Raw genomic sequence first — 24692 nt, forward strand, 5'->3', positions numbered from 1 at the left:
TTTTGCTCTATTTTTAAAATATTTGTGTGCAAATGAATGCCAGTTAAAATGAAAACTATCTGCAATGTATAAAATAAGTCTCTATTTAAAAAAAAAAACAACTAATGAAATTCTTACTAAAATGAAACCATATGATTCAAGTAAAAAATGAATTAAACACTAGTAATAAGAAAGACAAAACACACTTCATGAAGAATACAAAGAAATGTCTACTGTGAGTTTTTAGTTTGGATGTTTCAGAATGCTGCTGTATGTTTTATGAGGAATTTGAGGTTAAGATTTCATAGCAGAAGGTATTAATGTGGCCTGTATTGACTTAAGTGGTGACCCAATTGGACTGTGAATCTGTGATGCCTATGGATTCAAGCTGCTTATTAAAGAGGAACTCCCCATTGTTCAGAAATCCTTCCTCTTTTCCTCTCTCCCCAAGCTTCCCATCCTCTACTGGCTCAGTTTCTAACATTTCAACATCTTTCCTGCTAAAGAGCCTGTCCAAGTAACTGATATATGTATTTTCCTTGTCAATTTGGTCATCCATCCTTACCCCACAACAAACTGACTTATGAGAAAATAGTCCTCCCCACCATGACAAACTAGCTGTCCCAAGAAGACTGGTACAAGGCTTCTAATTGAGCCAAATTTGCCATTCCTTTTTCCTCTTTTTCTCAGCTTACTGACTTTGATATCAAACTTTTCAATTTTAGTTGGGACACTGAGCTATTTGTGTTATTTAATTTATCAACATCAGTAAGCCCATGTTGTGAACTAAGTTGAATAGTTCCTGCAGTAAAGGAATCAAAGTCAAATCCCTGATTTTTTTCCCTTTCTTTTTCAGCCAGTTGCTGTGATGCTTCCTCTAGAGCTATCTGGGCTTTAACCAGTTCATTCCTTTCACATTTTGACTCACCTTTATTAAAAGATTTTTCTTTGCTTTGTTCTTTCCAATTCAAAAGATGTATAATAAGCTTGGGTTCATAATAATGATTAACTTCACTCCCTCTCCAAACTAAGTTACCTTAATATGATGATGACCCATTTGTAGATACAAGTATGGCTATGCTCCAGATCACAATATTTTTTTTTTTCATGATGATCATGGTACTACCAACAAGGCTCAGCAGAGTAATTGGTATCAAAAGCAGGATCTTCCAGATACTTTTCATGATCTCTATCCAAATATTTTTGAGGACCAATTTGTACTTCTTCTTCATCAGTGACACCAGACAGAGCTCTTGGGTCAAGCTGAACTTGCTCAATATCAAAGATGCTATGTATAGGCCAATTAAGCTCTGAAATTTGACAGTCAGTTAACTTTCCCAGTTATAAATGTGGTTGTGAGTTTCATCCATAAGCAAAATGTCATCAACTTCTCATATTCAATATGAAAAGGATGTCTTGAAATTAGCTCATTTTTGGAAAAGGATATATGCTCATGTAAGATGGGAGAGTGCTTTACTGATATCAACCAAGCCTTGGGGCTAAATGTCAAAATCTGTTCCAGGAAATCCAGTGCTTCTTGACTAATTCCTGGAAGCAGCTGAGTTAAAGGTTGGTGTGGTTCAGTCATGCCATTCCTAATGTAAACTGGAATTATACTGAGAAGCTCCTGGCAATCTTTCTCACATACAACAGGAATAGATTCTAAAATCAGCTGCATCTGTTCAAGTTCATGTGCATCTGCAAAAAAGGATTCTACCAGTCAGCATTTCAGCAAAGACGCAGACTGCAGCCCACATGTCAAAGGCTTTAGCATAATTATTAGGAGAAAGAAAAAAACATAGAGATCTGTACCATTTAGTAACAAATCCTTCAGGAAAATGATCCTTATGGGAATAATGGGGTTACATGATCCATGCAAGACCAAAGTCACCTATCTTCAGCACCAAGTATTCAGGATTAATGAAAAGATTAGCTGGTTTGTGATCTCTGTGCAGTACAATTGCAGAGTGAATATACTTGAGCCCAAATAGCAGCTGATACATGAAAAGTCTGGAATGCTCCTCCATAAAATGTCCTGCTCCAGCCAAGTCTGTCTCCATGCTCCATGCACTCCTGAACAATGTAAACAGTAAGAGAGCCCACATTGTTAACTGGCTTCCACTGGAACCAAGAATTTCAAACACTTTCACAATGTTATCATGATAAAGTCTTCTAATAATTTTGATTTCATGTAAAGCATGTTTGACACTCTGGGGATCAGTAAAGACAATTTCTTGATGGCTACTCTTTTGTCACTGTCATTGTCTACAGCAGAAAAAAATAACAAGCCATTGCCTCCACAGTCCAGTGGTTTTAAGTCCATATGCCAAGATTCCAGATCAAAACCATGAATATTCATGAAACTTTCAAATTTCTCAGCCATTTTGAAACCCTTACTATTGCTCTTCCTTTTGAATTTTTGAACTTGTTTAAACAAGGAAGAAAACAGGGATCAAAAGGAAAGATCTTTCAAAAAGGGAGAAGAAAAACAATTTTGCTTCCACAGCAAGATTGTTGCTTGATGTTTATTACATGTGCCAACCAGGCCAATGAATTACCCTTAGATTTAAAGCTCAAATTGCTCTACTCACACTGAGAATTAAAAAGTTGCCAGTACTCATAGTTCAAAAAAGGGGCAGCAACTCTGCAGATATTTAAAGAAAACACTCAAGAAACTCAAATGGAATGAAATGACATACTATGCATTCAGATTTACTTGTGCTAAATGATTTCACATTTAACAAAAATGTAAATAAATATGCACACAACATGCTTCTTTGAACATTCTCCTCATAGTGCAAATACCTTCAGTGCTGGACTAGTCCTGAGCAGCATCATTCTAAGTGCTGGTAAGCACTCTTTCTGTTTTCCTTCTTTTCTTCCTTTGTTGCTATATATTTCAACAGTAAGCTCTGGTGGCTGTTGGTTAACAGAAAATGTCTTTGTTAGTGATCAGGTGGATCCAGCTCACCACAATCATGATCAAAGCTACAATCCAGCTTACTCTGATACACACACATAATTGTGAGACATGTTTGACTCACTGAGAGAGTGTGGGGCCTGTGGATATCTCCCAGGGTTGGCTCAGGTCTCCAGCTGTGCTGGCAGCAGTGGAATCTCCAAGGTTCTTGCCTGCAACAGTTGCTGCCATGTAACCCCAGCCAGGTAGACAGTTCTATTCACTTTAAAAAATTTTTCTTCCTTTCTGCTCCTCAGCCCAAATCATTTCAAATGCCTTGTCTTTGAGTTCACTGATTCTTTCTTCTGCCAGATCCTTTCCACTGCCAAAACCCTTGGGAAATTTCATTTCATTTATTGTTTTCTTTCACCCCATTTTTTTTCTGTTTCATCATTTTTTAAAAATTTTTATCTCTTTATTGACGTTCTCATGTTGTTAATTCATGTTTTTTCCTGAACTATTTTAGTTCTCTCCATGTTTCTCTGATCTCCCTGAGCATATCGAGGACCATTTTGTTTAAAGGTATTTGTCTGGTACATACAAAGTGTGGTCTACTTCATTACTGGTCTCTGGATTTTAATCTTGTGCCTTGAATGGGTCATCATTTCCTTTTTTTGTCTTGTGATTGATCTTATTTTGCATACCATATGTTTTAATACTTTAACTTTACCTCAGGGATTTCATTCCTGAACTTTTTATTTCTTAAGTATGCATCCGGTTAGTGATGTGATGGAGATTTCTTTGAGTGTCAGAAGCTAATGAAAACAAACCAAAGCAAAAAACACCTTTCACTGTCCTTACCAATTGGCTGTGAATTGGCTGGTTCTCACCTTCTTAGTTTAGCCCTCCTCAAGAAAATCAGCCTAAGGTGAATGTGAGGGCAGACAGCTCTCTATATTTTCCGAGCCTGAGTATTATCCTGAAGTTGTGCTTGCTTGCGGCCTTGGGAATTCCCCCATTTGAAGGAATTTGAATCCCCCTCTATTCCTTATGAAATATATTTTCTACCCCTTCTGCATGCTCTGTTATATGACTTAAAGCAGGTAATTCTTTGTCCAAGGTCAAATTGACTTTATTGTTTTCTATATTTCTTTTGCTCTCTGTTAACTGCCTCTGCTTGAAGGGTACAGTCTATGATGGTGAGTCTAACAGCAATTTCCTGGTTTAGTCTTTCACTCTGCCACCCAATATATTGGCCCTGACATACAGGCACACCAGTAGCCATATAGGTACTAATCTGCTCCCTATAAATAGGCCAGAGACCTGCAATGGGGGCATAGGATAGGTCCACACCATGATGGGTTTCATGTGTTATAGGGGCTGGGAAATGTTCCATGAGCTTCTTCTACCATTGTTAAAGCTGTGTTTTCTTGACTTGGCACTTGCTCAGTTACTGAAACACTGTTTCCCTGAGCTTTGAGGAAGATGGCTCTGCCGTTTTTGCTAATTGTTCAAAACACCAAAATCTTGGTTTCAGGACTACTTTTTAAAAGTATTTTTTTTATTGTTTTGAAATATGTAACATAAATTTTGCCATTTAAACCATTTTAAGTGTACAAATCAAGGACATCAATTACATCCCTCATGTTGTGCAACCATTCCCACTCTTGAATTCAGAAATTATTTGTATTACCCCAAACAGAAGCTCCATGCCCATTAATAAATAATTCTCTGCTATGCCCTCTTCCAGACTCTGGTAACCTCTAATCCATTTCCTGTCTCTGAATTTTTCTATTCTAGATAATTCATAAAAGTGGAATCATAAAATAATGGTCCTTTTGTGTCTGGCTTATTTTACTCAACATAATGATTTAAAGGTTCATCTGCATTGTAACATGCATCAGAAGTACAATCATTTTTGTGGCTGTGTAAATTTCCATTGTATATATCTACCACATTGTGTTTATCCAATTTTCTGTCAATGAACATGTATTGCTTCCTCCTTTTGGCTACTGTGAATAATGCTGCTATGAAAGTTGGTGGTCCCTGCTTTCAATTCTTTTGCTTATATACTTACAGGTGAAATTGCTGAGTCCTATAATTCCGTACTTAATTTTCTGAGAAACTACCAATCTGCTTATGACAACACATACACCATTTTACATTCCCTCCAACAATGAATGCATGTTTCTAATTCTTCACATCTTCTCCAACATTTATTTTCTGTTTTTTATAGCACCCATTCTAATGGATATTAAGTGGTGTCTTATTGTGGTTTTGATTTGCATTTTCCAAACAGCTAATAATGTTGAGCATCTTTTCTTGTGTTTTTCGATGATTTGTGTATCTCCTTTGAGAAACATCTGTTCAGGTCTTTAGTCCATTTTTAAATTGGTGGTTTGTCTTTTCCTTGCTGAGATGTAGGAGTTATTTATTTATTTTGACTATTAAACCATTATGGGATATATGATGTCCAAATATTTATCCTGTTCTGTGGGTTGGATTTCACTCTATCAATAGTGCCTTTGATGCACAAAATTTTTAAAATTTTGATGTAATCTAATTTATCAGTGTTTCTCTTTTGTTGCCTGAGATTTTGTGCCATATTTGAGAAACTGTTATCAAATCCAAGGTCAAGAAGATTTGGTCCTATATTTTCTTCTAAGAGTTTTATAGTTTTATTATTTAAATTTATGTTTTTGATCCATTTTGAGTTAATTTTCTTCATATGGTGTAAGGTAAGGGTTTGACTTCATTCTTCTTCCTGTGAATATCCAGTTGTTTCAGTGGAATGTTGAGGAGATGATTTTTTCCCCATTGAATAATTGTTGCACCTTTGTAAACTGTGAATTGACCATAGATGTGAGGGTTTATTACTGGGCTCTCAATTTTATTCCATTGATCTATGTGTCCATCCTATGTCAGTAGCACATTGTTTTTATTGCTGTAGCTATTGTAAGTTTTGAAACTGGGAAGTGTGAGTCCCCAACTTTCCTCTTTTTCATGATTGTTTTGGCTATTCAGGGACCCTTGAAATTCCATATCAGTTTGATGTTTGGCTTTTCTATTACTGCCACATGCTGCATAATTTTATTTGGTATTTCTTTGAATCTGTATATTGTTTCACATAGTATTGTCATCTTAGCAATATTAAGCCTCCCTGTTGATGAACATGGAATGTCTCCTAGTATTTAGGTCTCCTTTTATTACTTTCAGCAATGTTTTACAGTTCTCGGGTTTTAAAGTCTTGTGTCTCCTTAGTTAAAATTTTTCCTTAGTGTTTTTTATACTATGGTAAATGGAATCATTTACTTAATTTCTTCTTTGGATATTTTATTGCTGATGTATAGAAATACAACCGATTTTTGCATACTGATTTTGTATCATGCAATTTTGATGATTTCAGTTATTTGGTCTGTTATTTTTAATGAGGATTCTTTAGGGATCTCTGCATATAATATCATGCAATCTGCAAATAGAGGTACTTTTACTTCTTTTCCAATTTGGATCCATTTTATTTCTTTTTATGGCCTATTTTTTTCTGGATAGAATTCCCAACTTTATGTTAAATAGAAGTGGTAAAAGCAGACATCCTTGTCATGTTCCTCATCTTGGTCATAAATCTTTCAGTCTTCCAATATGGAATATGATGTTCACTGTGGGTTTTTCATATATGGCCTTTACCATGTTAAGGAACTTCCTTTCTATTCCTAATTTGTTGGGTGTTTTATCATGAAAAGTGTTGTATTTTATTGAAGTCTTTCTCTGCATCAATTGAAATGATCATATAGTTGTTTCCATTTGTTCCATTATTGTGGTGTATTACATGAATTAATTTTCTTATACCGAATCACCTTTGCATTCCTGGGATCAATCCCACTTGGTCATAGCGCCTAATCCTTTTAATATGCTTCTGATTTAACTTTGGTAGCATTTTGTTGAGTATATTTGTGTCTATAATCATAAGGGATATTTATCTATAGATTTCTTTTCCTTTAGTATCTTTTTCTGGCTTTGGTATCAGAATGATATTGGCCTTATAGAATGAGTTAGGAATGGTCCATCCTCTTCAAACTTTTGGAAGACTTTTGGAGGACTGGTGTTAATTCTTGTAATATTTAGTAGAATTCACCAGAATAGCCATGTGGTCCAGAAGTTTTCTTTGTTGAAAGCTTTTAATTTTTGATCCAAATTTCCTTAGTTATTGGTATATTAAGATTTTCTCTGGATTCTTAACACAGTTTTGGTATTTGTGTGTTTCTAATCATTTTTCTCTTTCTTCTAGTTTATCCAATTTGGGGGCATACAATTGCTTTTTTATAATCCTTTTTATTTCTGTGAAGACAGTAGTAATATCCATTCTTTCATTTCTGATTAATGATTTTATTATTAAAATAGTAAACACTTTTTTGTTAGTCTAGCAAAAGGTCTGTCAATTTTTTTGATTTCAAAAATTCAACTTTTGGACTTGTTTTTCTTTCCTATTTCTCTATTTAGTTTATCTCCACTCTAATCTTTCTTGTTTTCTTCTTTGTACTAGCCTTGGGTTTAGTTTGTACTTCTTTTTCTAGTTACTTAAGGTGTACAGTTATATTATTGATTTGAGATAGTTCTTTAGCTCTTTTTCACTGTTGGCATTTACATCTTTAAATGTCCTTATGAGCTCTGCTGTCTCAGCCTCCCACAAGTTTTGTCATGTTGTGTTTTCATTTTCATTCATCTAAAGGTATTTCCTAATTTCTCTTATCATTTTTCCTTTGTTCCACCATCTAAAAGTGTTTAATTGTTTAATTTTCATGTATTATTAGTTTTCCAGTTTTCCTTCTGCTATTGTTGTTTTGTTCATTTCATTGTTGTCAGGAAAGACACTCTGCTTGATTTCTATCTTTTTCAATTTATTAAGACTTGTTTTGTCATGTAACATATTACCTATGTTAAAGCATATTTCATGAGCACTTGGCAAGAATGTGTTTTGTGATATTGTTGGTTTGACTGTTCTGTATATGTCTATTATATTATGGGCAATAGTGTTTTTCAAGTCCTCTTTGGTGATCTGTAGTGAAGCACTTTGTGATTCTGTGTGTGGTTTTTTCTGCTTCTATCATTCTTTTTGTCCAGTCAACAAATAATGGCAATGAAGATATACTTTTTTTGTAATTAATATTCTTTGTTAGAGAAGTTGTAAGTTTACAGAAATATCATGCATAACATATATAAAATACAGAATTCTCATGTTATTAACACCTTGCATTAGTGTGGGACATTTGTTGTAATTCAAGAAGGAATATTTTAATAATTGTACTATTAAATACAGTCCATCATTTACAATGTAGTTTTGTAATTTTGTAATGACTTAAAGCTTCTCCTTTAACTACATTCACATATATAATTTATTGTGGTTAATTATATATGCAGTATTGTTTTACTAACAATACCCTATCAATAACCAAAACTTTACAATCCACCCAAATAAAAATGTTGTACAATTTAAGCATAAACTATCCATTCTGTACCCCCAATATCTCCTAGTAACCTATATTCTATATTCTGAGACTATTAGTTGCTAATATCAATTATTTTATGTCAATGACATAATGCAATATTTGTCCTTTTCTGCCTGACATTTCACTCAACACAATGTTTTCAAGGTTCATCCATTTTGTTGCGTGAATCAGAACTTCATTCCTTTTACATGCTGAATGATATTCTATAGCACTATTATGCCACATTTTGATTATGCATTTATCAATTTATGGACTCATGGATTGTTTCCAACTTTTGCCTTTGTGAAAAACAATGCTATAAACATTGGTATACAAATATTGGTACTACTCTCTGATTTCAATTATTTGATGTATATTCCCAAAAGTTGGGTTTTCAGGTCAAATGGTACTGCTATTTTCAGCTATCTAAAGAACTGTTCAACTGATTAACAGAGGGGCTGCATAATTTTACAATGCCACTGGCAGTGAATAAGTGTTCCTATTTCCCCACATCTTTGCCAACACTTGTAAATATCTTTTGCATCTTCAGCTACATTCTCCATTTCGTGACTTTTCTTCTCCCTTTTCATATTTTGATCCTTACCAAATGTTCTTATAGAGAGAGATTTTGTTGTTTTTAGCTTTTCATTTTATAACTTCATAGGCATTAATTTTTAGCAATTTTTATTTTGTCATATAAATATTTAATGGAATATATTTCCCTCTACTACACACTTCAATTTTAAATATAACCTTTTATCCTCCTAGAATTAGTATCATAAAATGTGCATTATAAATTATAACATACTAATAAGCAAAATTAAAGTGCAAAATTATATTTCTATTACACATAGGTTACCAATGCTTTATTTCTATTTCTTATCTTAAATATTTGTTTTTATGTATTTTTTCAAACTTCATTGACTTTATTGATATTTACAGCTATTATTATGTTTAAAATTTATACAAACTACTTTTATTTTATTTTGAGTCTCTAAATTCAATTATCTAAAGCCTTAATTGGTCACATTGTGTTAATAGCTTTTATGCTGGCTTAGTTATAGAGACATGGTCATCATGTGCTTAGTGAGTTTTGACTATAAGCTATTCATTTTCCTAATTCTGTCTATGGAAACACTTTGTTGTCTGGAATGATGGTGGGTTTCTCCAAAGAGGATTGACTTCTGTTGTTTCCAGGTACCTAAAGCAGTGCCACTCAAAATGTGGTCTGTGCATTAGTGTGAGTTTGAAAATACTTGTCATTTAATGAGAAAGCTAACCCCAGGGTGTAAATCAACTATAGTATTAAGCACACTGGTTATTTCAGCTCCCACTTTTTAATAGAAGTACTTTCTTGATGAATGAGGAAGTGAATTCCTTTGAATCTGCCACAAGCTCCTTATCTCATTGCAAACTTGTACCAAGCAGCCTTTGAACTGGCTATGTTGAGTCACATTTGTCTAGAGTACCATCAATCCTGGATATTTTTAAACAAAATTTTTAGTTTTATGTTTCTCAGATTTTCTAAATAGTGTGAAATTGGACTTCACTGGGCATCTCAGTGGTATAAAATGCCTAATAGTTACAGATTCACAGGGGATATTAAAATAATTTCATCCTCTTCACTTATTGCCAGGGTTTTAGACAGAGAACTTTCCTTGCAGTTCTTTGGGAGGATGGTTACTTCACTAACTACCTTTCTATTCATGGTCTATTCCTTTGGGTCTCCAGCTTTATACATTTACTACTTGATTTGGCCCTTGTTCCAGATCCCTGAAACCTTTGAAGCTAAAAAATGTGTATGTTCAAGTCCACTAGTTTGAAAACTGTCTTCAATGCTAAAGCCAAGGTTACTGTTGTATTATATGTCTGTATTGTTCCCACTTAATGTTTCTTTGGATTATTACTCACTTGTTTTTCCAATAAAATGGTGCATTTGAGAATATTTCTAAAATATTTTACCCAACATTTTAAATTATTCTATGGGTAATTAGTCCTCCATGTATTACCTCAACATAATATTTGTTCCCCCCCCTTTTTTTAAGTGTTCCCACACTTTCAATTCATGCATAATCAACAGAGAGTTGTCTCCAAATACATTTTTTTTAAATAATATATTTGGGCCTTTACATGTTAGTGAATAATTCTTTTCTGTATTTTGGTTATATTTCAATAAAATATTTCTAAAATATTAAGAAATAAAAGAAATATGTGAGACTTCCTTTTTTCTGTTATTCTGTTTAGGAGTAATCATTTAACCTATGGACTGAATTGTAGGGCAATTTATATACTTTTAAAATTTTATTAGCTGAGTATTTTAAAACATTAATGTTAGAATAATCCATTTAGGGATTTTGAGGTTTTTTTTTTTTTTTTTTTTTTCATTTAGTTTTAATAGTCTGAACAAACTAGAATAACAAGAGATTTCTTTTCCTCTTTCCATAATATTTCAGGAGTATCATGGCAATAGCTGATGAAAGAAATAGCACTACAGTTAATACGTTCACCCTCTTAGGATTCTCTGAATTTCCAAACCTCAGAGTGCTCCTCTTTTCAATATTCTTAGGGATCTACCTCATGACAGTGTCCTGGAACCTGGGTCTCATCATCCTGATAAAGATGGACTCCCACCTGCATGCACCCATGTACTTCTTCCTCAATAAACTTGCCTTCTTAGATATCTGCTATGTTTCAACCACAGCACCCAAGATGCTCTCAGACTTCTTTCAGGAGCAGAAATCTATCTCCTTTTTGGGGTGCGCCATGCAGTACTTATTCTTTGCTAGTGTGGGCCTGACTGAGTGCTGTCTTCTAGCAGCCATGGCTTATGATCGATATGCTGCCATTTGTAATCCTCTGCTCTACATGGCCACTATGTCCCCCACCCTCTGTGTGAAGATGGTGGCAGGATCTTGTATAGCTGGATTCTTTGGCTCATTTTTCCAAATGTGCGCCTTACTTCAACTCCATTTCTGTGGACCAAATATCATCAACCACTACTTCTGTGACCTGCCCCAACTGATGACTCTGTCCTGCTCTGACACCTTTGTCTTACAAGTTATCATTTCAGTGGTCACAGTGGTCTTTGGATTCACATCTGTCCTGGTTATTATGACATCATATGGTCATATTGTTGCCACTATTCTGAAGATCACTTCAGCTGAAGGAAGGTACAAGGCCTTCAATACCTGTGCTTCTCACCTTACAGCAGTGACTCTCTACTATGGCTCAGGCACCTTTGTGTATTTATGCCCTAGCCCTGATGATTCCGTTAACCAAAGCAAGCTGGCCTCTGTTGTATACAATGTGGTGATCCCCATGTTAAATCCACTGATCTATAGCCTAAGGAACAAGGAAATCAAAGATGCCCTAAACAGATGGAAAAAGAGAATATTGTCCCAGAATCATTGATCACAGGGTGTCTTTTAGAGCAAGGACACAAAATATACAGTGTCTGAAAAATTTACTAATAAAATTTAAAACCCTTTTAATAGATTGTGTAGAATTACATCAATATCTGCTCCCATGCCATTTCTGGGGGAAGATTAAACTTCATCATCTCTTTGTAGTTAGACTTGGCCATATGATCTGTTTGGTAAATGAAGCATATACGACATATGTCCTTGTAAGGCAAAAGCAGTGAGCCAAAGTGATATACATTTTTTTCCAGGCAAAGGCTTTATATGTGTTTTGCCACCTGCTTGTCTCCCAACGATCTTGTGTTTGGATGACTGTGAAGGATGATGAATATGATGATGATGATGGGGATGATGATGATAATGATGGTATGATGTAGAAGAACTGCAGCTGAACATGTGGTATGATGGACATATATGTTAGCAAGAAATAAAACTGTATTTTAAATTTTATTACCATAATGTAACTGTAAGTCCATCAAAAGTAATATAGAAATTTGTACAGGTAGTGATGAGCTATTTTAAAGGAAAATAAAACCTTAACATTTGTAAGTGTCTTTAAGGCCATAATGTAGATGTTAAGGAATCTCTTATCAAAAGCAGGAAGGGTAAGAATTCTTGTTCAAGACAATAAAATATTGGTACAATGGTCAATTGTGATAATTTAGAATGGAAATTATATAAATAATTTATCTTTAGCTTTAGGTGAAAAAGAGTCAGCAATAACACCAAACTGCCCATTCTAGACATAGGCTTTGTATTTAAAGGGTTGTTTAATATTTTAAAATATGTATGTTTAATCTATTCAAGTAAAGGATGTTATCAAAAATATGGTAAAGGAAGAAGAGGCTTTCAAAATGACTTGGCATATTTGGAAAAGAACAATATTTTATTTTCTATTCTATAGATAATAGAAAATAAAATATGAATGAAACTTGAAACTCAGTGGATGGTTTAAACATCCAAATTACACAGTTTAATGATAGAATTAATTAACCAGAAGAGGGATCTTTAAAAATGAAATAGAACACTTCAGAGAAATATAAAATAAAATGTATCTTTCATTGTTGTGGAAAATAGAGTGAGAATATCCAATATAAACCTAATTGGGGTCCAAGGATAGAGGAAAAAATGAAAAAGTGGGGAGAGGAAATTTTCAGAATACTGTTTGCGTTTAGTAGACAGCACACCAGGCTTATTGTTACCATATCGAAGGAAAGACTTTGAGACCTGGCTGTTCCAATCATCATGATCACAAGCTCAATATATAAGGTAGCTGCTCAATAAGTCATTTGATTTTTCTGTTGGTGATGATAAAGATCATAATGATGAATGGTTCAATCTTCTGCTCTCTTTCTACAATATCTTGCCTCAATTCAATCTCACTGCAGACAGAACATCCCCTAAGTTTGAAATGGTAAACACATTGTCTGCTACTCTTCTCCTCTTCCCACAATGACAGCAGACATTTTAATTTTCTCTTCCAATTAGTTTGCTCATTCCTTCAGAAGCCTCAAAACTGTGCACCAGGAAGAAATGAATGACCATATTTAGGGAAATAGACTCTGCTTTCTTACTTCTGTGGATATGGCCTATGCCTCTATGAGGATATTCCATTTTTCTTAATTTTTGAATCCAGATGGCTGGAAATGGTGAGAGAGAAGGAAGACATTTTTGATGACTAATGTTGACAAGTATTTGTAGTTCATCCATGTATTTTATTGCAATAATGTCACAGCCTTGCTCTAGGAAAATCTCCAAAATTCTATTTTCTACCCTTATAACAGTTTCCAGGCTAATTTTTGACAGTTATTATTTTTTTAATTGACAAGGATTCCCATGATTTTCTTCCTAATTTGGGTTCAGCTAAATAATTATGTGTTCCCATTGGGGATTGTTGTAGTGATTCCCTAAGGAGAATGACAACTGAACCATCTTGAAGGGAGTATACTGCCAGATGGAAAAATACTCTTTTGGTGAATCACCATTTATTCTGAAGACCTAGTGCTTTGCCTTCCCTGAAGAGGCCCTATTGTAAAGGAGAGAAAAGATTTCCCTTAAATCCTGCCCCAATATCCCAATCCTCATGACTATTGACAAAATATCCTGACCTTCAATGAATTCAAGAAGAAGTCTTTAACTTGGAAACCATGGACAAATTTCAAGGTGACCTAAATACAATAATTATGTGCAATTTCAGTAAAACATTTCATTTTGCTGGACAAAGTATCCACAGTTTTCATTAGATTTTCAATGGAATCATTGATCAAAGGAGATCAGGAATCACTGCCCTAGATAATTTAACTCATCATTATTTCTAAATCAAGGAGAGGAAATACACACATGAGAATGGGAGCTCCCTGGCTCTTTCAATCTTGTCTTATTTCAGGTCTCAGGAGCCTTCCAAGTGTCTTTCAATTGATTAAATTATATATAATTCCAAACCACTGGCCCTTGGTATTGACACTCCAACCATATGGCTCTATTTTCTATATCATTCCAGGATGTTTGTGAGAAAAAGTCTGTTTACAGAAATGTCAGCATTTCCTGGTTACAGATTAAATGCATGTTAATTCTCAAGGAGATTTTTAAAAGCATGAACCCCTCCCTCCTCATTCCATGTATGGAGCCCCGTCATGATTCAGGGGCTTCTCCAAACATCAAGTTACTAGTAGAGCCAGCCTGAGTGGAATCTTTCTGTTTCACCATATGGAGAGATGGCAGTGTATTCCTAATTTTCCTATCCTCAAGTCTCACACTATGTCAAATCTGTCATGCGGAATCTGAAACTACGATGTATTAGTATATATTCTAATAATGATGACTGTTTAGTGTCTTTTCTCTGCAAAGATAGTGTGATCATATAGATGTAAGAAGATTTTTCAGTTAGTGTTGGTAATTGTATAAGTAAGGCATAGATTAACTCTGTATAATGATTTAAGATTTTAAAATTTTCCAGCTGCTTGACTGAAGAAATGAAGAGATTTTTCCTTCTTTTTTTGAAATAAACCTGTTTCCTTCTCTCGTCTTTTCTTCAGTAGATGGCACCATACAAATCCATGGAATGGGATGGAAACCACAACTCTTTGTTCTCCTGGGACTCTCAGATGAGAAGGAGTTGCAATGATACTTTTCCCAGTTCTCCTAGTGATCCTGGATCTCCTCCCCTCACCTGGAACCTGGGTCTCATCATTTAAATTAGTATATACTCTCACCTGCATACACCCATGTACCTTTGTTTCAGTTGCCTAACATTTATAGATATAGGCTATTCTTTTAGTCCAAGGATGCTTTCAGTCTTCTGTAAAGATGAAAAGTGCATATACTTCCTTGCCTGTGCTATTCAGCATTTTGTTGGGGTTAGGATGGGGCTGGCTGAATGCCACCTCTTGGACACCATGGCCCATGACAGATGTGTCACTATTGGTAACCCTCTACAGTACTCAGCCCTGGTGATCCCTGGCCACAATGGGAAGAGTATGATGGGGACTATGAGAGTGTTTTCTTTGGCAATTTAGTCATCTCTTGCTTTCATCTCTATTTTGTGGGCTAAATATCATTCAGCATTTCTTCTGTGACTTAGCACAGATTGTTTCTTTATCTTGCTCAAATTTCTTCATCAGCCAAATGTTTATTCATTCTGCAGCCATGTTTATTAGACTTGGGTCCTGACTTATTGCCCTCTCCTCCTGTGGCTTCATTGCAGCTTCCATCCTAAAGCTTTCTTTAGTAAATTTCATACAAAAGCCTTCAATGCCTGTGTCTCCCACCTGGCAGCTGTGACAGTCTCCTGTGGCACAGCCCCTCTGTGTACATGCTTCCCCGCTCTGGACACTGTGAGCAGGAAAAGAAGCTGTCAGTTATTCCATGACATCCTTATCCCCATCTTAAACCCTCTGGTCTATAGTCTGAATATGAAGGAAATCAAAGATGCCCTCAAGAGGGTAATTAAGAGTTGAATAAGTTTATATCAGTATGAATATTATTTGAGGTAGTAATATTTTTACTGTAAGGAAAATGGTATTAAGAGTATGTATGTGACCTTTGCATGTTACACAAATTGCTAGGTAGAGAGAAAAAGTGAAAACCTGTTTTTCTTGATTCCTGGTGCCAGCATGATTGGTTGCAATCAGCAAGGGATCTGTCTGAGGCAGTCACACTGATGTCGGATACAGTTTAAAGGACCAATTTTCAAGTGCAGAAACAGGGTAGATAAAACATTAACAGGTGATTATGCTTTGAGAAGAGAAGCACCTGTATATATTATATGCACAGAAATAAAAGAAACCCAGGACACCAAAGCAGCCTGTTCTTTCATTCACCAATTTCCTTCAATTCTTCTATTTCCTTTTATTGTTAAATATTTGTATATTCCAATAATTAAAATTATGTATAAAATTAAATATATTAAAAACTAAAATTAATTTTAAAGGAAAGCTTTATTCATTAATCTGAAAGTGAGAGAGCCAGAGAGAGAGAGAGAGTGAGAGAGAGAGAAGTGGGTAATGTGGAGGTAGAGGAAGGCTTGGTGGGTTACTCCCAAGGCACATTGTTCTCCGTACTTACACCTTGAACTTATTGGAGGAAGTGAATTCTGAGAAAGAGATGGGGAAAAGGAAGCACAGAGGAGAGTGGGTGCCTTTGAAATCAAGGACTAGGGAGATGTTCCAAGGTCAGATATAAGTTAAAGTTTAGAAAATTCAGAGCACAGGGGACCTGGAGCAGGCTCCAAAGCAGCACCCCTGAAACCATGCCAGACCTTGGGAATGAGGACTCTCCTGGCAGGTCTAAGGAGACAGGACATGCATCCCAGAGCTCTGAACCCTCTAGAAATTCTAATGCCTCAAGTTCGAGAAGAGAGCAGCAGAGCAACCACAACTGGGGACAACATGGAGATTCAGAGTCCAGCTATCAGAATTTAAGAATTTTTAACAAATGCATTTTTTACATCTTGGAGATTATGGACAGGTTTCACACATATTTCCTCCTCGTTTGTCCAGCACTTCATACTTCATATAGTTCCATTGCATAGATTTGATGTTTTATTATTCCCATGAGAAGCTGGCAAGTAAGAAATTATCCCCATTGGCAAGTGGAATATAGGGCATATGGAGGCCTGCCATGCCTTCCAGTGTAGGCAACCATCTATCTCAAATCCCACAAAGTGTGATTTGTAGAGCATAAGTGGTCCTTATTGACCAAATAGATTTCCTCTGTTGTTCTGCCACTGTACCTAAATGTCATACTCTTGGTGTTATTCCTTCAAAAGTGTCTTAAGAAGCTGTTCATTTGAAAGGATTAAATGATTACAGGTTTTATTAGAAGGAACTTGCAAGTAATATCCAACTTGCAAGTGTTAATCAAATAATTAACTCATTGTCTCCCCTACACTATTACTATTAGATAAGTTTTTCTGAAGCAAATGAGACTAAGTATGGGATTTATATAAAATATCTCTTTGTTTCTAGCAAATGGATTGGTAAGGGAACTCCTTCCAAAAATTAATATTTATGGGAATGGTCTTAATAGATATTTTAAATGAAAGATTAGAAATGCAGCAAAATATGTTAGCAAGAAATCCAGATCAGAAAACAGAAATCATACCTCCTATTAATATAGGGCATACTATATACTGCATACTCTGATAAGTGCTTTCTAAGCGTAATTCAATTTAATTCTCTCTAAGTGCTCCTTTATGAAATACCTACTACCTTTAGCTGCATGTGGCTTGGAGATGTTATGTTGCTCAAGGTCACACAACCAATGACTGTTAGATCCAGAATTCAACCCCGACTGGATGATTCCAAAGTTCACCATGGAAACTGAGTTGTTGTGCTTCTGTCATGAATTAGTCTTATTGTATTCCTTAGTTCCTCAATTTCATTATTTATGCACAGGAAATAATGTCCTATCTGCTATACAGGCCACTGTGATGAGTGAATCAAGTAAGGTAGATGAAAAAATATTTGTATGTATCTATTTCAATAAAATTGTTTTGTAAACATTGAAGTGTACATATACACACATGAATATATATATAATTGATTAATATCAACCTCTATTGCTAGCTAGTTGTGTCATCCTGGCCAAATCCTTTAGCTTCTCTGGCCTCAGATCTCTCACTTGAAAGTTGAGGGTGTTGGACTAGATTATCTCTAAGTTTCCAGCTCAAATGAGAGAGAAAAGCCTACAGTCATGAGATCACAAGAGGAGCACGGGAAGGTGAGGGAAGAATCCAGCAGGGACAAGGCAAAGTGGGACATGAAACCTGTAGGGAGAAAAGCTCCACGACAACCATGTCACCAGAAAGCAATTACCTGGGGAGTTCGCTCCCTCTAATTGCCTTTTCTCCTTTCACCTCTGCCCTTATCCACGCATTTAAGAGGATACCCCATTGTGCGAATCTCTCTTAGTGGACAGCTATATTCATGGCCACAAGGGCAGATCTTGGGGTGCAATAAGGCCCACATGGAAAATTCCTTTGGAATATAAATAAGCAATTATAACTTTGGAAAGAACCCTGTGTTCTTGTGGGATCTGGGTTAAAGTCAGAAGGTAGGAGTGAGGCCAGTGGACTCTGTCATCTCATTATCTTCTAGTAGGACCTACATGGAGCAAGCTTTATGGTCCACAGTCTCTCCTTCAATTATTTTTTGTGGAATCCTCACTTTCACACACTCCACTTAAGACTCTTACTCATGTGCTGTTAACATCCTTAACCAAATTCCATAACACAAATTTTTAGCTTTTCAAACTTTGATGAAAATAAGAACCTCAATATAAAATTTCAGGTAATATCCTGCAATCTCTTAATGATGTTACCTTGAGCTCTTTTACCATCTGTTTTTACCCTGCATCTAGAATTAAATGAGATGATGCTGTAAAGCCTGACATATTGCAAAGTAGAGCTAAATAAAAAATAATTTACTGTGTTTCAAGAGAAATTCGTAAGATTTTTATGCATGTCTATGTTTCCCAACTTCCTCTATTCCAAGGCTTCTCTTAATTTAATTTTTGCCATTGATGTTTTTGTTTTTGAAACAACAGTAATTTGATTTCCATTTGAGAATGCAGCATTGACTCATAATTTTTGTGTAACAAGAGACAAACTGAGTCACTGTTCACATAATGTTACATAATTACATAATGAAGTACTCATGTATGATTCTGGTAGGCCTTTTGAAATTCTTCAAATATCTCTCCAGTGTCATCTTTGATGACCCTAGGAGTCTGGAGAAAATAGGCTGGAGAGCACAGATGTCAGAGATGCCCACTCCAAGTACAGGTAATATGGGTCTAACTGCTCCTTTTTACTTTTCTTTGCTTGCCTTGTTCTCATTCACTCAGAAACTTTCCCCAGGTTTCTTTACCACATTTTGAACCCTTTACCACACATTCTAAAAAACTAACAATGTCTTCTTTAGATCAAGCTTGCAAGAGGTTTTGATTAGCTCAATCTACAAAGTAAAATTTCCAAATGCTCTTTATTTCAGTCACCTTTTCTTCTCTAAATTCCATGGTGAAACATACAAAGGAATTAATCAAAGAGAGAGAGTGCATACAGATTTCTTCTATCTTTTTCCTCTTGTCCACCAAATTTTAACAGAAATTCTTAGGATAAATTAAATCAGGAATGAAAAAACAATGCACAACTCCTCACTCTTCTGGGTATGGTTGAGTACATAGACTTCATTTAATTATGGCTGCCTCTCTTTCTGCATTTTATTTTAAAATGAAGAATTTTAGGGCAAATGATTGGTCAACAGTTTGAATTATTTTACTGAATTGATAAGCTATGGTGATGTTTTGGAAATAATGTATGTGAGAATTTATATTTCCAAAATATTTTCATTGAATTTAACACATTCTGGTTAACATATCTGAGAATTTATATAATGTGAATAGTAAGAAAGATTTCCAAGTTCCTAAAGCCAGAATTGAAATGACACAGAAATTAACTATACTTACCTTCACATTTACAATGGTGTGAAAGGTGATTTATTAATCTATAAATTATATATTTATTGAGTCTTGCACATCTTGGTTTCCAGTGTTCTTACCACTTATTAAGAAAAGTTCTCAACAAGTCCATGAGCTATATATAGTAAGTTTAAACAGCTAGAGAGTACTTAGTTGTTATTAGAACGTGACTTCATGAATTTGCAACCCTAGTGCATGGTAGATAGAACAATATAAGACACAAATAAATACAATAATTTATTAACAATATATCTGAGTCTAAGCTTAGAAGTCACCTAATTTAGGAAATCTCTTTATGAAGAGTTCCTTGATGCTTCAGGAGTATATCTTCCTTTTGCTTTGTTTTCAGAGAAGAATGATAATGGGAAAAAAATTGCTAACATTTATTGGGCTATTATTGTTTTAATTGCTTTATGTCTTTTAATCCCTGCAACAGCTCTAAGAGGTGGTAACTATTCTTATTTTGTTTTTATAGTTGTGGCAACTGAGGCACAGAGAGGTTAATTACTTGTTCAATGTCTATTTTCCCTGTCTTTTTCCCTCCCTTCATATGTTCTGAATAATTATATATTTTAATGACTTTTTCTTAATGAATTGGAATTTTAGAAAATTGAAAAAATACAGGAAAACACTAAATTTTATCACCTGTTACTTTTTTTGTATGAGTTTTTTATTAGATATTAATAGCAATTCACTTTCAAAAATAATCATTGCTAACAAATATCATCTCCCCCAATGCATTATATTGGATTCATTTATAAACATTTTATAATTCAGACTACTAATGTTAATAAAGAAAACAAATAGTTGTTTTCATGTGAAGAAACTCAAACCCATGGAACCATAAATAATACTGTTTGTGTCTCCATCCAGAAATATGAATAAAATCTGTTTCTGAAATAGTTATTTGTGTGGGCCCCATATGTACACTCCAGCTACTCAAATCATTAGTTTTATCTCTTTGAAACTTAAAAACAAATAGGCTCTGTCAAAAACAAAGTTAGAACAAATAAGCTCTTCTGATTCAGAAAAGCAAAGCCAAGAAATCTGCCAATGGCATGGAAAAGGGGCATGTCGAAGACAAGCAACAAAATCAGTGGAATTGCTGGGTAGCCATGCTCTGAGCAATTGGCAGGATTTGGATCCCTTTTAACCTGAGAATTCATGTCTATCTCTTTCTGAGTTCCTATGATTTCTTCATCTAATTGGTAATAATTATTTTAAAAAGTCACTACATTGGAGTCTCATGTGCAGATGTGGCACTCCTTTTTTTTTTATTAAGATTTAGTCACATACCATACAATCATCCAAAGTATATGATCTATTGATCACATTGCCATCATATAGTTGTTCATTCATCACCCCAATCTATTTTTTTAACATTTTCCTTGTAACAGAAAAAAAGTAAAAGTAAGAATAAAAAGTTAAGAGTAAAAACAGAACACCCAAATTGTACCCCCCACCCTATTTTTCCTTTAGTTTTTTGTTTTGTTTTGTTTTGTTTTGTTTTGTTTTTACCCCTGTTTTTCTACTCATCCATCCATACACCACCTGTTACTTTTAAGATTTGTCCTTCTAAATCTCTATGGGATGTGTATATGTGAGTAGAACCATTTTGTTCACTCAAGAGCAGTATATGAGAGTGCTGATTATTTTGATTATAATATTTTTATATAATTGATAATTATGCTTTGTGGTTTTAAAATTTTGCCTCTTTTTCTCACAGTTCATTATTTATATTTCAAATGTGTTTTATGTAAGTGAGTTTTCTGCCATAACCAAGTCTTAAAGTTCTTTGTTATAGCATTTTATTCTCTTATACCTTATCTTTATGGTCTTCTCTATAAGAAATAGTCTTCCTATCCAGTGATTACATAAATGTTTATTTTTTCTCTTATCCATAGTAAGCCAGGTCTTCCACTGTTTACAAAAAAGTTTTGTGTTTTACCCACCAATGTAAGATACTAACATTACCACATATTAAATTTTTGCCAGAAATCAGAGTTATTCCTTAATTCTCTGTGTTTTGGCACATGCCTATTCTTAAAATAATAATGAATTAATTTTATAAAACCTTTTCCATGTTTATTATTAGAGCAACTCTAGATTTACAGAAATCATCTTTTTAATACTCATAAGTTCAACTCCTCCATAATTAATACTGTTTTAATTATTTTTCTTGGCTTTTGTCACTAATTGTTTTTCATCTCAAGGCAGAACAGTTTGGCTTGATGGAGCAAACCCAACAGGTGTTAGCTATTAGTAATCTTTTAATGAGCAAAATCATGTTGACTATATCTGCAAAAAAAAAAGTGAGACACATATATCTGTAGTATTTGGGAAATGTAATATTTGCTTTATTCTTTTTGTATCTCAATACCTCTTATAGCTTGGTGTTGGTTTTCCATCAACATAATTATCTGAACTTAATAAAAGTGGATGGAAAATGCTTTATTTGGTTTGTAACTTCATAGCTGTAGGTGATTTGTCTTGTAAGAACACTGGGTCCAAATCTACACTTACTTGGAAGCAATACCAGACTCCACGGGGATGATAATGGCTCAGATAGTTTCTGAAAAATGTATCCATTAAACTCTTGAACCACTAATATTCCTAGCCACAGTTGGAATTATCAGCCATGGGTATCTCTAAGCCACTACAACTGAACAGTTATCATGTACTGATCTGTGTTTTGAGCACTTGCATCACTTCCTCTTAAAATTCTCCCATAACCTTGTAGTTCAGGGGCTCTTATAGGCTTCACTTTATTATGAGTAAATCTAGATGTAGTGTGTTTAAGACACTGGGACATTTTCATAAAGCGAGAGGGTATCTAACCACAAACTTCAAAGCAAAAAACCCTTAACTGCAGATCTACGCTATTTTCTAATACGCAAAATGCCCTAATAGACGATAGATGAGGCCAATAGTGAACTGAGCTCACCCACCTTTAGAATGCTTAGTATGAAGGCCACCATAGAGGACTGATTCAATAAATTTATTGGGTTCACATGGTCCTGCCATACCACATTTATCAGAATTAATATTTCTGATGTTATTTTTCAGGCCAGTTAGCAGCTGTATTAAATACATCATAGTGGTTTGAAATGTTGTCCTAAAGTAGGAAAACAATTCTTCTCTTTTTTAATTTAAAATTTACTTTGTTTATCAAATAAAAAACACTTCCCAACAAAACAAAGCAAAACAATGGGAAAAACAAATAACCTGAAATAACTCAATTCCTTCCAATATACTTCTTAAGAATAAAAGATGTTTTAAAAATCTCATTGAAAAATCTAAAACAGAAGGTGTATTTCAAAATTATTCTAAGAAGATGCCGCTAATGCATGTATGAATATCAAATAACAGTTATATATTGAATTAACAAAGGTCTTTAAAAATCTTTAATTTAACCAATAATCTCTACCTTATGTTTAATATTCATAGTATTTCTAATAGCACAGTTTTTTTTAAAGCATCCATTCAACTTTTTAAATATCACTCTTAATTCTCATGAGAATACACAAATTAATTTGGATCTTAAAGTGCTGAGTAGCTACTTCTTGACTACTTTGAAATGAAAGATGGGTTCTTTTCACCAGAAAGGCATCAAGGTATTTATTTTCAGGAGAGAAAGTGAGGAAAAGATTGGCACATGTGAAAATGGTAATGACATCATATTACCTGACTCAGAAATTATTTCCCTGTCTCCTTTCTGATTTTAGAAGCACTGAGTTGATGACTTTAGAAGAGAATACTACAGAAATCACCCATTTCATCCTCCTGGGATTCTCAGATTTTCCTAGAATCTTAGCATTGCTCTTTATTATATTCCTGGTGACCTATATTACAACTGTGACCTGGAACCTGTTCCTCATCATCTTAATAAGGATGGATTCCCACCTCCACACACCCATGTACTTCTTCCTCAGTAACTTGTCCTTCACAGATATCTGCTATGTTACCTGCATAATCCCAATGATGCTCTCCAACTTCTTCCAGAAGCAGCAAACTATCACCTTTGTGGGCTGCATTGTCCAGTACTTCATCTTTTCAACCATGGGTCTGAGTGATTCTTGTCTCCTGACAGCCATGGCTTATGACCGATATGCTGCCATTTGTAAGCCTCTGCTCTATTCATCCATCATGTCTCCCAGCCTCTGTGGTCGGATGGCACTGGGAGCCTACTTGGCTGGGCTCTCTGCTTCTTTTACCCAATTGTGTGCCTTGCTTCAGCTCCACTTCTGTGGGCCTAATGCTATCAACCACTTCTTCTGTGACATGCCTCAGTTGTTAAACTTGTCCTGCACTGACACTTTTTTTGTACAAGTCATTCTTGCTATATTAACAATGACCTATGGGATAATAGATGTTCTAATTATACTGATATCCTATGTCTACATTGTCATGTCCATCATGAAGATTACTTCAGCTAAAGGCAGGTCCAAGGCTTTCAACACCTGTGCTTCTCACATAACCACTGTTTCCCTGTTCTATACATCAGTTATCTATGTCTATTTGAGTTCCAGCTCTGGCGGTTCCTCTAGCACTGACAGATTTTCCTCAGTCTTATATACTGTGATCATTCCCTTGTTGAATCCTGTGATTTACAGCCTGAGGAACAGAGATATTAAAGATGCTTTCAAGAGGTTGCAAAAGAAGAGAGGGCACTGCTAATGTCACAAATTGTGAGATGTGTGATAGATTTGGCTGGTTAGAATCTATCACCTTAACCCACAATAATATGCACACAAATGGAAATTAATGAAATTCATATGGCTTATGTGCAAGGTTGCAATTTGAAACAGATAACATGCCATTAAGGACAAACCTGTGACGTGATACCATAGAAACATGTCATCTTTAAGTCCTTGAAGTTCATTATGTTCATTCTACTTCTGGGGAGGTCACTTTATGTATTAATCTAACCATAAG

General features: G+C 34.9%; 2 protein-coding genes and 1 pseudogene across 2 annotated transcripts; 2 read left to right on the forward strand and 1 right to left on the reverse strand.

The window, feature by feature from the left end:
* Positions 1 to 222: 222 nt before the first annotated feature.
* Positions 223 to 2362, reverse strand: LOC119538096 (annotated as a pseudogene).
* Positions 2363 to 10821: 8459 nt separating this feature from the next.
* On the forward strand, positions 10822 to 11772 carry LOC119536640 (olfactory receptor 1440-like). The gene has a single exon (XM_037839480.1). The coding sequence runs from the start codon at positions 10822 to 10824 to the stop codon at positions 11770 to 11772; it is 951 nt and encodes a 316-aa protein (XP_037695408.1).
* Positions 11773 to 23495: 11723 nt separating this feature from the next.
* LOC119538077 (olfactory receptor 5AN1-like) lies at positions 23496 to 24434 on the forward strand. The gene has a single exon (XM_037840812.1). The coding sequence runs from the start codon at positions 23496 to 23498 to the stop codon at positions 24432 to 24434; it is 939 nt and encodes a 312-aa protein (XP_037696740.1).
* Positions 24435 to 24692: the final 258 nt, after the last annotated feature.

Source organism: Choloepus didactylus, chromosome 6 (genome assembly GCF_015220235.1).
Source record: "Choloepus didactylus isolate mChoDid1 chromosome 6, mChoDid1.pri, whole genome shotgun sequence".
In the NCBI taxonomy this organism is placed as follows: Eukaryota; Metazoa; Chordata; class Mammalia; order Pilosa; family Megalonychidae; genus Choloepus; species Choloepus didactylus.

Bases quoted from the DNA above. Each gene is read 5' to 3' on its own strand.
- LOC119536640 (XM_037839480.1), top strand. From the start codon at position 10,822: ATGGCAATAGCTGATGAAAGAAATAGCACTACAGTTAATACGTTCACC.
- LOC119538077 (XM_037840812.1), top strand. From the start codon at position 23,496: ATGACTTTAGAAGAGAATACTACAGAAATCACCCATTTCATCCTCCTG.